A 16,597-nucleotide genomic window follows, 5' to 3' on the forward strand; every position below is an offset into this window, starting at 1 on the left:
TAAGAATTATTTTATTTATTTGAGAGACAGAGTTACAGAGAGGGGTAGAGCCAGAGAGAGAGAGAGAGATCTGCTATTTGCTGGTTCACTCCCCAAATGACCACAATGACCAGAGCTGTACTGATCCAAAGCCAGGAACCAGGAGCTTCTTCTGGGTCTCCCATGCGGGTGCAGGGGCCTAAGGAGTTGGACCATCTTCCACTGCTTTCCCAGACCATAGCAGAGAGCTAGATTGGAAAGGAGCAGCTGGGACTCGAACTGGTGCACATGTGGGATGCTGGCACTGCAGTCTGGGGCTTTAATGCGCTGCACCACAAGGCTGGCCCCCTCATTCCCATTTAACAGATCAGAAATTGAGGGTCAGAGACACAAGGTAACATGTCCCAGTGTCACATAGCTAGTAAATTTGAAGTACAGTTTGAACCCAGATAATCTGGCTCCCCTGACTTACCTATAACACTCCAGCCACTGAGAGAGTGGGCACTGAGTGTTGCAGAGTGTGCTTCAGTTAAGCCACAGTGTGAAGCTCGTCCAAGGCTAACGGTTCTGGACTGTGTCAGTAGAGTGATGGGTTGTTCATTCCATTTGTCAAACGTTTTTCGGATACCTACTGTGTTTTCCTCAAGGGAGCATTTATTTCTTTTTTTAATTTTTAAATTTTTTGACAGAGTGGACAGTGAGACAGGGAGACAGAGAGAAAGGTTTTCCTTTTCCGTTGGTTCATCCCCCCAGTGGCCTCTGCGGCCAGCGCACTGAGGCCGGCGCACTGCGCTGATCCAAAGCCAGGAGCCTGGTGCTTCTCCTGGTCTCCCATGGGGTGCAGGGCCCAAGCAGTTGGGCCATCCTCCACTGCACTCCCGGGCCACAGCAGAGAGCTGGCCTGGAAGAGGAGCAACCGGGACAGAATCCGGCGCCCCAACCGGGACTAGAACCCGGTGTGCCGGCGCTGCAGGCGGAGGATTAGCCTATTGAGCCATGGCGCAGGCCGGGAGCGTTTATTTCTTACACTGTTTATGAAGGCTCTGAAGTATTTTTCAGAATATGTTCTGCAAAATATAAATTTCAAGAGCAATTCTATCAAAAAGTTTTTCAAGTAAGAAATACACTGCTTATTGGATTTTTATTTGCTGCCTTTCATTCATCTTTACTCTTTCAACACCTAATATAGAGATTGATAGACAGTAATAAATAGAAGACTAAATAGTATTTCATAGTCTGAGGGATTTTAGGACTGGGCTGTATACTGTCAGTTGATTAAATTCTCTCAGAACTGAAAATTTTGAAATTCAGGAGGTATGTATAGTTTGTCTTGGAATTGCCTGTATGCAAAGTCTGAATAACTTTCTTTTTAAAATTTTTTATAGAAAGCTTTTATTTAATAAATATAAGTTTCATAAGTACAACTTTTGGATTATAGTGGTTCTTCCCTTCATACCCGCCCTCCCACCCCCAAACCATCCCACCTCCTACTCCCTCTCCCATCCCATTGTTCATTAAGATTCATTTTTAATTATCTTTATTAACAGAAGATCAACTCTATACTAAGTAAATATTTCAACAGTTTGCACCCACACAGACACACAAAGTATAAAGTACTGTTTGAAGACTAGTATTACTATTAATTCTCTTAGTACAGCACATAAGGATGGAGGTCCGACATGGGGAGAAGTGCACCATGACTCTTGTTGTTGTTTTAACAGTTAACACTCTTATTTATGGTGTCAGTGATCACCTGAGGCTCTTGTCATGAGTTGCCAAGGCTATGGAAGCCTCTTGAGTTCACAAACTCCGATCTTATTTAGACAAGGCCATAATCAAAGTGGAAGTTCTCTCCTCCCTTCAGAGAAAGGTACCTCCTTCTTTGATGTCCTGTTCTTTCCGCTGGGATCTCATTCACAGAGATCTTTCTTGTAGGTCATTTTTTGCCACAGTGTCTTGGCTTTCCATGCCTGAAATGCTCTCATGGGCTTTTTAGCCAGATCTGAATGCCTTAAAGGCTGATTCAGAGGCCAGAGTGCTGTTTAGGGCATTTGTCAGAATAACTTTCAATAACTTTGTTAGATTTACCTACTTATTGATGCTTTTAGTTATCAATATGAAAGATGTGCATTTTTTTAAAAAGATTTATTTATTTGAAAGGCAAAGTTACAGAGAGAGATCTTCTATCGGCTGATCCACTCCCCAATGGTCACATCAACTGGGGCTGGGCCAGGCCAAAGCCAGGACCCCAGAGCTTCATTTGAGTCTCCCATGTGGATGTAGGGGCCCAAGGACTTGGGCCATCTTCTGCTGCTTTCCCAGGTGCATTATCAGGCAGCTGGATCAAAAGTGGAATAGCTGGGACTCAAACCCGTACCCTCATGGTATGCCAGTGCTCTGGAGAGTGGTTTAATTCACCATAGCAAGGGCCCCAAGATGTGCATTTCTGCATTTCCTTTGTCTTTCCCATTCCTGGCAGCTCAGAGGAAGAGAGGGAGGAAGGAAGGATCCAATACTAAGATTTACATTTTGGTGTCTCACAGGGAGCTGCCATGCCTCTCAGTTTAGGGGTTACTGATGATATCGATCAGTGACATTATACTGACATGCAATTGCAATGTACTATGCAGTGAAAGTGATCCAAGGTGAAATTAACATTGTTTCTATTTACCCTTTGTATAGGTAATTGTTTAAGTTACCTTGCTTGTAACATAGACTACTAGCTTAGGCATACAGTCTTAATATTATTTTGTAAAAACTGGTAGGTATAGTAAAAATGTTGTGCGATTATACCTCAAAGAACTAGGAGATTCATTCATACTGAAGACAATGATTTGCATTTGATGTGTATGTTTTGATGTTGGCTTGTGGCAAAAACCTAATGAATTTTATGATAAAGTGTTCTTTGTTTACAGAGAATGTCGAAGCACACCGATGCAGCAGGAGATGTACTGTTGGAAAGGAAAGGTTGTGCAGGAGTGATAACCTTAAACAGACCGAAGTTTCTGAACGCACTGTCTTTTAGTATGGTTCGGCAGATTTATCCACAGCTAAAGGTTTGTGAATTTTTAGAATCACTTATGTGAATCTTTAAAAAAAGTATATCACAATAGAACATGTCTGGTATTTTCTCCCAGAGTTTTAGAACTCAGGGATATGTGCCCAAGCTCCGTTGATCCTTGGGACTTCAGTGCATTTCCTGTGTGCTTATCTTTGAGCACCCCAGCTGATAAGTTCATTGACTCACATTCAGCCCCTTTCTCTTTTACATATCTATTGGTTCACAAGTTTCTTCTTTTTGCTGTTTGTGTCTGTGACCTTTTATTTATTTATTTAGAAAGCTTTTATTTAATAAATATAAATTTCGAAAGTACAACTTTTGGATTATAGCAGTTTTTCACCTTATTACCACCCTCCCACCCACAAACCATCCCATCTCTTATTCTCTCTCCCATCTCATTCTTCATTAAGATTCATTTTTAATTATCTTTATTTTTACAAAGCAATATTTATTTATTTGAAACATGGGTCTGGGGGTGGAGGGCAGTGGGAGAGATATCTTCTGTCCACTGGCTCACTCCCTAAATGGCAGCAACAGCCAGGTCTGGGTCAAGGGGAAGCCAGGGGCCAGGAACTCCATCTACATGACTGACAGGGGCCCATATACTTGGGCCATCATCTGCTGCCTTCCCAGGCACATTAGCAAAAAACTGACTGGAACCATCATTCTGATATGAAAAGGTAGGTTAACCTTCTGTGCCACAATGCCCTGGCTGCTGTTTCTCTGACCTTTTAACCAATGATACTGGCTCTGCCTCTGAGGGCACGAGCTTACAAATCTAACCTGTTTCCACATGACAACCTGTACAGCTGTTTTTAAATTGCTTGACCTGCATTTTTTTTTTTTTTTTTTTTAGCTAAGTCATAAACTTTTCTTAGTGAACTAATGGGACATTAGAAAAACAGAGGACTTCAAGACAAACTATTGAAATTTGGATTTTTACTTATTAATTGTGTAGGTTCGGCAGGTTAATGTCTGTATGCCTCACTTTCCTCCACTGTGAAGTGAGGATTGTGATATTTTGTGAGACTGTTGTAAAGATTAAGTGAAGTAATATATGTAAGTACCTAATCCGTTTGCCAAGGACAAAGACTAATTGTCCCCCAGCCATCAGTTCTGTAATATGTTGGTGAGTCCCTCTTCCATTCTTCTTTTTCTGTTTGGGACACCTGAAAATATGTCCTAAAATGTGATACAAAGAAAAGAGTGTTGCAGATTAGAGTTGGACTAGAATTGAAGAAAGTGAAAAATCTGTGTTGAAATAACATTTCTGTTAATGTAGTCCGATATGTTTTTAAAAAAATGTTTATTTATTTATTTGTTTTAAAGGCAGAATGAGAGAGGGAGAGACACAAAGAGCCCTTCCATATGCTGCCTCCCTCCCTAGATGACTGCAATGGCAGGGGATGGACCAGGCCAAAACCAGGAGCCCAGAGCTCCGACTGGGTCTCCCACATGGGTGGCAGGGACCTAAGTACTTGGGCCATCCTTCCCTGCTTTCCCAGGGAGTTGGATGGGAAGTAGAACAACTGGGCCTCAAATTGGTGCTCCAGTATGGGATTCTGGTGGCATAGGTGGTGGCTTAATCTGCTGTGCCACAGTGCAGACCTGGTACATTAGCGTTTTGGAATTCACGTCTGTGCAGCTCTATAGCTTCTTTGTGCTTTTATGTGTATGTGTGTATATGCATTTATGTGTATGTATAGATACATATGTATATTTTAAGTATTTTTGTATTCATTTGAAAGGCAGAGTTACAGAGAGAAAGAGAGGGACAGATCTTCCATCCACTGGTTCACTCTCCAAATGGCTGCAGTGGCCAGAGCTGGGCCGTTCTGAAGCCAGGAGCCAGGAGCTTCTTCATGGTTTCCCACGTGGGTACAGGGGCCCAAGTACTTAGACCACCTTTTACTGATTACCCAGGCACATTAGCAGGGTGCTGGATCAGAAGTGGAGCAGCTGGGACTTGAACCAGAGCCCATATGGGATGCTGGAACTGCAGATGGCAGCTTAATCTGCTTAGCCACAGTGCTGGCCCCACATTTATATTTTTATTCTCTAGTATAGAATTTAGCCCCTGTTGATTTTTCTTTGGTTAAGTAGTTTGTCATTTTGACCATTGTTCAAAACTTTTCAATTTCAACTGACATTTTTTAAAAAATTTTCTTTGTTTTCAGTTTGTTTGAAAGATAGGGATGGCAAGAGATCTTAACATCTGCTGGTTCACACTCCAAATGCAATAGTAGGCCTGGATCAGGCCCGAGCCAGGAACTGGGAACGCTATCTAGGTCTCCTATTGAGTGGCAAGGCCTCAAGTACTTGAGCCATTATTTGCTGCCTCCAAAGGTGCGCATTAGCAGAAGGTGGATTGGAGGCAGAGTAGTTCAGAATCAAACCACTCATTGATAGGAGATGTGCGAATCCCAAGCAACAACTTAACTGCTGCACCAAACACTCACCCCTCCTTTGACCTTTGACTCTTGATTCTTTCATGCTGCTTTTTTTTTTTTTTTTTTTGACAGGCAGAGAGGACAGTGAGAGAAAGACAGAGAGAAAGGTCTTCCTTTTGCCATTGGTTCACCCTCCAATGGCCGCTGCGGCCGGCACACTTCATGCTGCTTATTTTTAAGTTGTCCTTACCAACCCCAAGTCACTTGCATATTTGATCAAAGTCATAAATGGTTTCACTGTGTTCTTATACATTTTTCATTAGAACAGCATCCTGTATCACCACAATAGAAAGGTTATTGCTTATTTTTCCTCAGTCTTTGGATTGGTTTGTTTACCAAATTTTTGTTTATGTAACAACATTAAGCCCATATTTTTCTTGATTTCCAATAGTGGAAATTTCTAATGTTGTCATGAAACGTGTCACAAGATACTTGTCCAGTAACCTTGTTGCTATAGCCTCTACTTCATATCAGAAAATAAAATTCCTTCAGTGATGAGTGGACAGATGAGATCAGTTCTATTGGATGGGTTTTAGAACAGGATCCGTATGTACACACACATGCGTGAATGCTGTATGTTCATATGTGGATATGTCTTTAATAAGTTTGTATTTATAATATGCTTATGCCATCTTCTTTTACATTTGGATAGAAGTGGGAACAAGATCCTGAAACCTTCCTGATCCTAATAAAGGGAGCTGGAGAAAAGGCTTTCTGTGCTGGGGGTGATATCAAAGGTAAAGACTTCTTTCTTCTCAGTTACATGCTTCTTTCCTCCCTCTGGGGCTGGTACAGAATTGGCAAATTGTTATGGCTATTTGCTTTGCTTTTTAGAATTTTTTTGATCATAAAGTTAAATCAAAGTTAACTTAGATAAAAGTAAAATTTGGAGACTTACCTTTTGTGATTAATGTTAGAAGATGAGGGGAATACAGATTAAAACCCCTTGTTTCACTATATAGGTGCCCTCCTAAAATTCAGTTACTTTGTCTCTCTCCATGAATCATTGTAAACAAAATATCCAGGTTTGGTATGGGAGTCATTCTCTCCTTTTTAATTCTGTCAGTTATTATTAGCAGACACTAGTCTTATTTATGTGATCCCTTTGACACTTAATCGTATCATTATGATCAATTATGAACTTAAACTGATTGCATTAACTAGTAGGATGGCATCAGTACATGCCACCTTAATGGGATTTGGAATCCTATGGCACATTTCTAGCTCTACCATTAGGGGTAAGTCCAAGTGAGCATTTGCCAAACTGTACATCTCCTCCCTTTCTTATTCCGACTCCTATTTTTAACAGGGATTACTTCTCAGTTAAATTTAAACACCTAAGAATAATTGTGTGTTAATTAAAGAGTTCAACCAATGGTATTAAGTAGAACAAGAAAATACTAAAAATAATAAAATGGTTAGCTGTTCCTCGACAGTCAGGACAAGGGCTGATCAATTCATTCTCATAGTTTCAGTTTCATTTCTGCAGGTTTCCTTTTAGGTGCTCAGTTAGTTGTCACAGATCAGGGAGAACATATGATATTTGTCTTCGGGACTAGCTTATTTCACTCAGCATGATGTTTTCCAGATTCCTCCATTTTGTTGCAAATGACTGGATTTCATTTTTTTTTTTACTGCAGTATAGTATTCTATAGAGTACATATCCCATAATTTCTTTATCGAGTCTTCTGTTGATGGGCATTTAGGTTGATTCCATGTCTTAGCTATTGTGAATTGAGCTGCAGTAAGCATTGAGGTACAGACAGCTCTTTTTTTTTTCCTCTTTAATTCCATTTGGGTAAATTCCAAGGAGTGGGATGGCTGGGTTGTATGGTAGGGTTATATTCAGGTTTCTGAGGAATTTCCAAACTGTCTTCCAAAGTGGCTTTACCATTTTGCATTCCCACCAACAGTGGGTTAGTGTCCCTTTTTCCCCACATCCTCGCCAGCATCTGTTGTTGGTAGATTTCTGTATGTGAGCCATTCTAACCGGGGTGAGGTGAAACCTCATTGTGGTTTTGATTTGCATTTCCCTGATTGCTTGTGATCCTGAACATTTTTTCATGTGTCTGTTGGTTGTTTGGATTTCCTTTTTTGCAAAAAATGTCTATTGAGGTCCTTGGCCCATCTTTTAAGTGGGTTGTTTGTTTTGTTGTTGTGGAGTTTCTTGATCTCTTTGTATATTCTCATTATTAATCTTTTATCAGTTGCATAATTTGCAAATATTTTTTCCCATTCTCTCGGTTGCCTCTTTACTTTCCTGACTGTTTCTTTTGCCATACAGAAACTTCTCAATTTGATGTAATCCCAATTGTTAATTTTGGTTTTGACTGCCTGTGCCTCCTGGGTCTTTTCCAAGAAGTCTTTGCCTGTACCTATATCTTGCAGGGTTTCTCCAATGTTCTCTAATAACTTGATGGTGTCGGGTTGTAGATTTAGATCTTTCTTCCATGTTGAGTGGATTTTTGTGTAAGGTGTAAGTTAGGGGTCTTGCTTCATGCTTCTGCATGTGGAAATCCAGTTTTCCCAGCACCATTTGTAGAATAGACTGCCCTTGCTCCAGGAATTGGTTTTAGATCCTTGATCAAATATAAGTTGGCTGTAGATGTTTGGATTGATTTCTGGTGTTTCTATTCTGTTCCATTGGTCTATCCATCTGTTTCTATACCAGTACCATGCTGTTTTGATTACAACTGCCCTGTAGTATGTCTTGAAATCTGGTATTGTGGTGCCTTCGGCTTTGTTTTTGTTGTACAAGATTGCTTTAACTATTCGAGGTCTCCTGTGCCTCCATATGAATTTCAGCATCATTTTTGGGAAGATAGATTTAATCCTTGAATTCAAACTGTAGATCACAGATATTTGGGGAAAAATTGTACTGAACATGTGCAGACTGTTTTTCTGATCATTATTCCCTAGGTAATACAGTATAGCAATTATTTGCCTAGCACTTACATTATATTAAGTATTATAAGTAATCCAGAGGTATAATTAAAATCAGAGAGGATGTGTATAAGTTGTATGGAAATACTACTACATTTTACATAGGAAATGTGAGCATCCACAAATTTTGATATTCTGGCGGGGAGCGGGGGGTAGAAGTGGAGTTAGGGTTCTAGACCCAGTCCCCCATGGGTATAGAAGAACAGCTATAAATCTGTTCTAGAGTTATTCTTAAAATTTATAGTGAACAATTTTATATAATACTTCGCCGTAAAAGGAAACGTGTGAGTGTGTGTGTGTGTGTATAGAATGCATTTAATTTTTATTCTTATAGGACTTAAAGACAGGAAAGGCATCATGAGCTTGCAGCATATGGAAGAGAAAATTTTGATAGCAGTCTTGAGGTTGATAAGAGTAGGAGTACAGTAGGAAATCTGAACTTTGGATAATTGCAAAAGAAATGAAACCATTTGGTAGTGTTCATTATTGGGCAGATATTTCTGAAACACTTGTTATTAAGCTATGCAGTAGTAAGCTGTAGCATTGTCTTTGAGAAGTTACATTACCAGTGAGATTGTTAAGATATAAGAAGGTGGGACCAGCATTGTAGCATGGGTAACCATGTAGTGGGTAACCGCTGACTGCCACACTGGTATCCTATGTCCATGCCAGTTCATGTCCCGGCTGCTCCATTAGCTCCCTGCTGATGGCCTGGGAAAAGCAGCAGAAAATGGCCCTGGTGGTTGGGCCTGCCACCCACATGAGAGACTGGATGAAGCTCCTGGCTCTTGGCTTCAGCCTGGCGCAGCCCTGGTTATTCAAATTATCAGGAGAGTGAACCAGGAAATGGAAGCTCACTCGCTCGTGCTCGCTCTCTCTGTAACTCTTTCATATAAATAAATAAAATCTTTAAAAAAAACAAATGATGAGAAACATGAACAAGGCAGACAAAATGACTCACCCCAAGTAACAGAACAACATTTCAATAATAGAATGTGAAGATGAAAAGATTAATGAAATGCCTGAAAAGGAATTCAAAAGAATGATCATAAGACTACTCAAAAACAATGAGAAGCAAATTCACAAGTTAAAAGAAATCCATACACAACATAGATGAAAACTGTTGCCAGGAGATACATATATTGAAGGGAAATGAAACTGAAATATTAGAAATGAAGAATTCAATACTTCAAATAAAAAGCACAGTGGAAACCCTTAACAAGAGACTTGGTGAGGCAGAGGAAGGAATATCAGAGCTAGAAGACAAGTCTTTGGAAATAGACAAAAAATTAGAAAAACTGAGAATAATATTTAAGATTTATGAGATATTATCAAATGACCTAACTTATATGTCTTAGGAATTCTTAAAGGTGTGGAAAGAGAGAATGGATTAGGAAGCCTATTTGGTGAAATAATAACAGAAAACTTCCCTAATTTGGAGAAAGGGGCATCCAAATACAGGAAGTGCATAGAACTCATAATAGACATGACCAGAAAAGATCTTCACCATGATGCATTGTAGTCAAACTTTGAACAGTAAAACATAAAGATTCCAAAATGTGCACAAGACAAATGCCATATTGCTTCAGAGGATCTCCAATTAGACTGACAGCTGATTTTTCATCAGCAACCCTACAGGCTAGGAGAGAATGGAGAAATGTGGTTCAAGTCCTAAAAGAAAAACATTATCAACCCAGTGTACTAAAATGAGCAAAGTTCTCATTTATAAATAAAGATGAAATACTTTCCAAAACTAACAGAAATTGAAAGAATTTTTCACCATTTGTCCAGCCTTATAAGTGATACTTAAGGATGTGCTATGTACAGAAACAAAGATAGTCCCTATTATGAAAGAATGTGAAAGCAAAACATCTCCTAGTAAAAGTACAAAGGAAGGGGCCAGTGCTGTGGCATAGCGGGTTAAAGCCCTGGCCTGAAGTGCCAGCATCCGATATGGGCACCGGTTCTAGTCTTGGCTTCTCTTCCGATCCAGCTCTCTGCTATGGCCTGGGATAGCACTGGAAGATGGCCCAAGTCCTTGGGGCTCTGCACCCATGTGGGAGACCTGGAAGAAGCTCCTGGCTCCTGGCTTTGGATCAGCGCAGCTCCAGCCATTGCAGCCATCTGGGGAGTGAACCAGCAAATGGAAGACCTCTCTCTGTCTCTACCTCTCTCTGTGTAACTCTATCTTTCAAATAAATAAAATAAATCTTAAAAAAGTACAAAGGAAATCCAAAGCAAATTATAGGAATATTCATGGAAAAATGGCAAGACCAAGTTGTTACTTATCAATAATTACTGAATATATTTTACCTAAATTCTCCAGTTAAAAGGTACAGACTGGCTGAATGGAATAAAAAATAAGATCCATCTATTTGCTGACTGCAGGAAACAACTCATCAATAAAGATACACACAGCCTGAATGCGAAAGGATAGAAAAAGATATTCCATGCTAATAGGAAGCAAAAAACATCAGGAGTAGCAATCTTTTATTTTTAATTTTTTTGAGATTTCGTTTTTATTTATTTGAAAAGTAGAGTTATAGAGAGAAATGGAGAGACAGAGATATTCCATCCACTAATTCATTTGCCAAATGGCCATAATGGCCAGTGCCGAAGCTGGGAGCCCTGGAGCTCGTTCCAGGTCTGTCATGTGGGTTCAGGGGCCCAAGCACTTGGGCCATCTTCCATTGCCTTCTCAGGCACATTAGCAGGGAGCTGCATTGGAAATGGAGCAGCCAAGTTTTGAACTGGCACCCATTTGGATGCCAGGTTTGCAGGCTGAGGCTTAACCTGCTATACCACAACACTGGCACAATTAGTAGCCATCCTAATATCAGACAAAATAGACTTTAACACAAATGCTGTTAAAAGAGGCAAAGAAGGGAATTATGTAATGATTAAGGGATCAATTGAAGAGGAAGATATGACTGTAGTAAATGTATATGCCAATGTCAGGATAACTGGCTATTTTAAAACAAATGTTAGTGTGTCTAAAGGGACACATAGACTCCAATACTATAGTAATGGGGGACTTTAATACTCCACTTTCATCAGACCAACTAGACAAAAAAATCAACAAACAGCAGAGCCAATCTACACTGTGAGCCAAATGGAACTTATTGATACCTACATAACATTTCATTCCACAACTGCAGAATACACATTCTTTTTTTTTTTTTTCAAGATTTATTTGTTTTATTTGAAAGGCAGAGTTACTATCTCTATCTCTAGAATAGATCATATGCTAGGCCATAAAGCAAGTCCAAACAAATTCAAAAATATTAAAATCAGACCATGTCTCTCTTCTGACCACAATGAAATGAAGCTGGAAATTAACAACTTAAGAAACTCTAGAAAATATGCAAACACATGGAGACTGAACAACATACTTCTGAATGAACAGTCATAGAAAAAATCAAAAGAAATTTAAAAATTCCTAGAATTGAATGAAGATGACAATATAACATATCAAAACTTAAGGGATACAGAAAAAGCAGTGTTACAGGGAAATTTATAGCAAATAGTGCCTACATCAACAAATTGGAAAGGCATCAAATAAGTGATCTAACAGTGCCTCTCAAGGACCTAGAAAAATAAGAACCAAACCCAGAATTAGTAGGAGGAAAGAAATAATTAAAATTAGAGAGGTAAACAAAATTTAAATAAAAAAGATACAGAAATGAGTAAAATGAAGAGCTGCTTTTTGAAAAAAAAAATTGATAACCACTGGCCCAACTAACAACAACTAAAAGACCCAAATTAATAAAATCAGAGATGAAAAAAGGAGATATTACAACAGACACCACAGAAATAAAAAGAATCATCAAGAGTTATTACAAACAGCTATATGTCAACAAATTGGAAAATCTAGAAGAAATATATAGATTTCTGGACAAATATACTCTGTCAAAATTGAATCGTGAAGACATAGAAAAGCTAAATATACTAGTAACGAAGATGGAGATTGAATCAGTAATAAAGACCCTCTGAACAAAGAAAAGCCTAGGACTGTAAGACTGCACTACTGAATTCTACCAAACTATTAAAGAAGAATTAATTCCAGTTCTTCTCAAACTATTCAAAACAACTGCAATGGAGGACATCCTGTCAAAATCCTTGTATGAGGCCAGCATCACCTTAATTCAAAACACAGAAAAAGATACAATAGAGAACTATAGACCAATGTCCCTGATGAACATAGGGATGCAAAGGTCCTCAACAAAATACTAGCTAATTGAACTCAACAACATATCAGAAAGATCATTCATGTGGACCAAGTGAGATTTATCTCTGGTATGCAGGGATGGTTCAACATTCATAAATCAATAAATGTGATACATCACATTAAACTGAAAAATAAAAACCATGTGATTATCTCAATAGTCACAGAGAAGGAATTTGGTAAAATACAACATCCTTTCATGATAAAAAAAAAATCCTTAAGCAAATTGGGTATAGAAGGATCATTGCCCTAACTAATACAAAATTGAGTCTAGAAGGAATACAGGCAAGATAATAAATGACAAACTCAGAGCCAGCATCTTATTGAATGGGGAAGTTGGAAGCATTTCCACTGAAATCTGGAACCAAACAAGGATTCCCACTTTAACCGTTGCTATTCAGTATACTTCTGGATTTTAGCCCGAGCCATTATGCAAGCAAAAGAAATCAAAGGGATACCAACTGGAAAAGGGGAAGTCAAATTATCCTTGTTTGCAGGTGACATGATCCTATGTATAGGGGAACCAAAATATTCCACTAAGAGACTATTGGAACTCATAAGAGTTTAGTAAAGTTGCAGGATATAAATTCAACACACATAAATGAGTAGCCTTTGTATATACACAGACAGTACCTTGGCTGAGAAAGAGCTTATAAGATTAGTACCATTTTGCTGGAGTCCAGTTCCAGCCAGTCCAGGGGTTCCCAAATGTGTGAGAGGTGTCAGCGCAGGAAGCAATGGAGATACACTGACAGCAAGGCTGAAGGCATGGCTCTAGCTCTCGAGCGTCAGACTTTATTTTTGTATCATAAGTCACATAATGATTCTTATAATAGCAAGTATTTTCCCATTTTCATCTAGTTATAATTTCTTTGATTTTCAAAGGCATATTCAGAGCATGGGTTACAATCACAGGTGGGAGATAACGATTTTCAAAATTATGTTCAGATCATGGATTACTATCACAGACAGGTGTGAGATAACGGGCTGCTCACACAAGCCAAGGCCTGGAGTGCTGCTGAGCGATGCAGAAAGTGGTTACAGAAGCTAGAATATTACCTTCCTAATCTAATCTTTACTAGAAGCCCCAGTGTTCAAAACAGGCACTTTTAAAAATGTATCCCCTCATTTGTAGTTCTTTCTGTAACTTTAATTTCTTTATTGTACTTATCTAAAGGTTCACTTAGATCTATTCCACAGTTTTGACATCCTTACCATTGTTGCATTTGGTGTACCTATTGAATTAAAGCTTTGATAACATTTATCTTTGTTTTAGTAGAAAGTATACACCAGGGAGCCTGTTGCCTTTTACTTTTTTTCCCCATGAACAGCTCAACCTTGTGTAAAGCATTAACTCCTTCTCCTACTTTAACATTTGGCTTGATAAAAATTCTACAAAGCAATGGACATTTTGGGGATTATCAGACTAAGCTCTCTTCCCTAAAATTAGAAATGCAGCAATCATTAGCAGGACCACCAGGAAGTTCTGGCTTTCTTATGCAGAGTGTAATCCCCAAAAAACCTAAAACCACCAAGAAGACTGCAGCTGTCATTCTCATGCCTTGCTGAGACAGACCTTCTGCCGACAGAATGGGAAAAAATATTTGCAAATTATGCAACAGATAAAGGGTTAATAACCAGAATCTACAAAGAGATCAAGAAACTCCACAAAAACAAAACAAACAACCCACTTAAGAGATGGGCCAAGGACCTCAATAGACATTTTTCAAAAGAGGAAATCCAAATGGCCAACAGGCACATGAAAAAATGTTCAAGGTCACTAGCAATCAGGGAAATGCAAATCAAAACCACAATGAGGTTTCACCTCACCCCGGTTAGAATGGCTCACATACAGAAATCTACCAACAACAGATGCTGGCGAGGATGTGGGGAAAAAGGGACACTAATCCACTGTTGGTGGGAATGCAAAATGGTCAAGCCACTATGGAAGTCAGTCTGGAGATTCCTCAGAAACCTGAAGATAACCCTATCATTCGACCCAGCCATCCCACTCCTTGGAATATACCCAAAGGAATTTAAATTGGCAAACAAAAAAGCGGTCTGCACCCTAATGTTTATTGCAGCACAATTCACAATAGCCAAGACCTGGAACCAACCTAAATGCCCATCAACGGTAGACTGGATAAAGAAATTATGGAATATGTACTCTTTAGAATACTATACCGCAGTAAAAAACAATGAAATCCAGTCATTTGCAACAAAATGGAGGAATCTGGAACACATCATGCTGAGTGAAATAAGCCAGTCCCAAAGGGACAAATATCATATGTTCTCCCTGATCGGTGACAACTGACTGAACACCAAAAAGGAAACCTGTTGAAGTGAAATGGACACTATGAGAAACGGTGACTTGATCAGCATAGCCCTGACTGTTAATGAACAACTTAATACATTATCCCTCTTAGTATTTTTTTTTGTCTGTTCTACTTAATACTACTGGTTTAATTCTGTAATTAAAACACAGTTAAGTGTTAAAATTTAACTGAAATGTGATCCCTGTTAAACATAAGAGTGGGAATAAGAGAGGGAAGAGATGTACAATTTGGGACAAGCTCAAGCTGACTTGCCCCAAATGGTAGAGTTAGAAACATACCAGGGGATTCGAATTCAATCCCATCAAGGTGGCATGTACCAATGCCATCTCACTAGTCCAAGTGATCAATTTCAGTTCACAATTGATCATAATGAAAGGACTAAGAGTCAAAGGGATCACATAAACAAGTCTAGTGCCTGCTAATACTAACTGATAGAATAAATAAAGGGGAGAGCGATCCAACATTGGAAGCGAGATACACAGCAGACTCATAGAATGGCAGATGTCCTAAACAGCACTCTGGCCTCAGAATCAGTCCTAAAGGCATTCGGATCCAGCTGAAAAGCCCATGAGAGTATTTCAGGCATGGAAAGCCAAGACAATCTGGCAAAAAAAAAAAAAAAAAAAAAAAAAAAAAAACCTAAATGAAAGATCTCCGTGAGTGAGATCCCAGTGGAAAGAACAGGTCTTCAAAGAAGGAGGTACCTTTCTCTGAAGGGAGGAGAGAACTTCCACTTTGACTATGACCTCGTCTAAATAAGATCGAAGTCCACGAACTCAAAAGGCTTCCATAGCCTTGGAAACTCATGACTGGAGCATAGGGAGATTACTGATGCCATAAACAGGAGTGTCAATTTGTAAAGTCAACAACAGGAGTCACTGTGCACTTACTCCTCATGTAGGATCTCTGTCCTTAATGTGCTGTACATTGAGATTTAATGCTATAACGAGTACTCAAACAGTATTTTTCACTTTGTGTTTCTATGTGGGTGCAAACTGTTGAAATCTTTACTTAATGTATACTAAACTGATCTTCTGTATATATAGAAAATTGAAAATGAATCGTGATATGAATGGAAGGGGAGAGAGAGCGGGAAAGGGGAGGGTTGTGGGTGGGAGGGAAGTCATGGGGGGGGCAATGTAGTCCATAAGCTATACTTTGGAAATCTATATTCATTAAATAAAAGTTAAAAAAAAAAAGTATGTGAGCAAATTTGACATTTCTGATTTTATTTTTGTTTACAGTCCTTGCCTATACTCTTGAGGAAGAATGGTTTTGCTACTATACTACTTGTTGAATTCTTTGTTTAGTGGATAGTTAAGGTTATGATTATGAAATGAACTAAAAATTTGTCACTGTAAAATTTAAAAGGAAAATAAGGAAATGGGGGGATGGGAGCATGGGCAGGAGGGAGTCTGGGTTGGGAAGTATCATTGTGCTCTAAATCTTTATTTGTGAAATACATGAAATTTGTTCTACTTATATAAATAATAAATACCTCTATAGCCTCAACTTTACCATTACCCTTTAGTCTTGAAACTACTTGATTCATAGGGTATTCTTTTAGCCTTGCAGTTAAGGAGTTTGCATCCCATACTGAAAT

The 16,597-nt window shown here is 39.0% G+C and overlaps 1 protein-coding gene across 1 annotated transcript in view; it reads left to right on the forward strand.

The window, feature by feature from the left end:
• HIBCH (3-hydroxyisobutyryl-CoA hydrolase) overlaps positions 1-16,597 on the forward strand; it is a 104,756-nt gene that overhangs the window by 13,055 nt on the left and 75,104 nt on the right. Inside the window, exons 3-4 of the mRNA XM_002712340.5 lie at positions 2,895-3,035; positions 6,143-6,227. Coding sequence (XP_002712386.2) covers positions 2,895-3,035; positions 6,143-6,227 — 226 coding nt within the window. The remainder of the gene's footprint in view (positions 1-2,894; positions 3,036-6,142; positions 6,228-16,597) is intronic.

This window comes from Oryctolagus cuniculus, chromosome 3 (genome assembly GCF_964237555.1).
Source record: "Oryctolagus cuniculus chromosome 3, mOryCun1.1, whole genome shotgun sequence".
NCBI lineage: Eukaryota > Metazoa > Chordata > Mammalia > Lagomorpha > Leporidae > Oryctolagus > Oryctolagus cuniculus.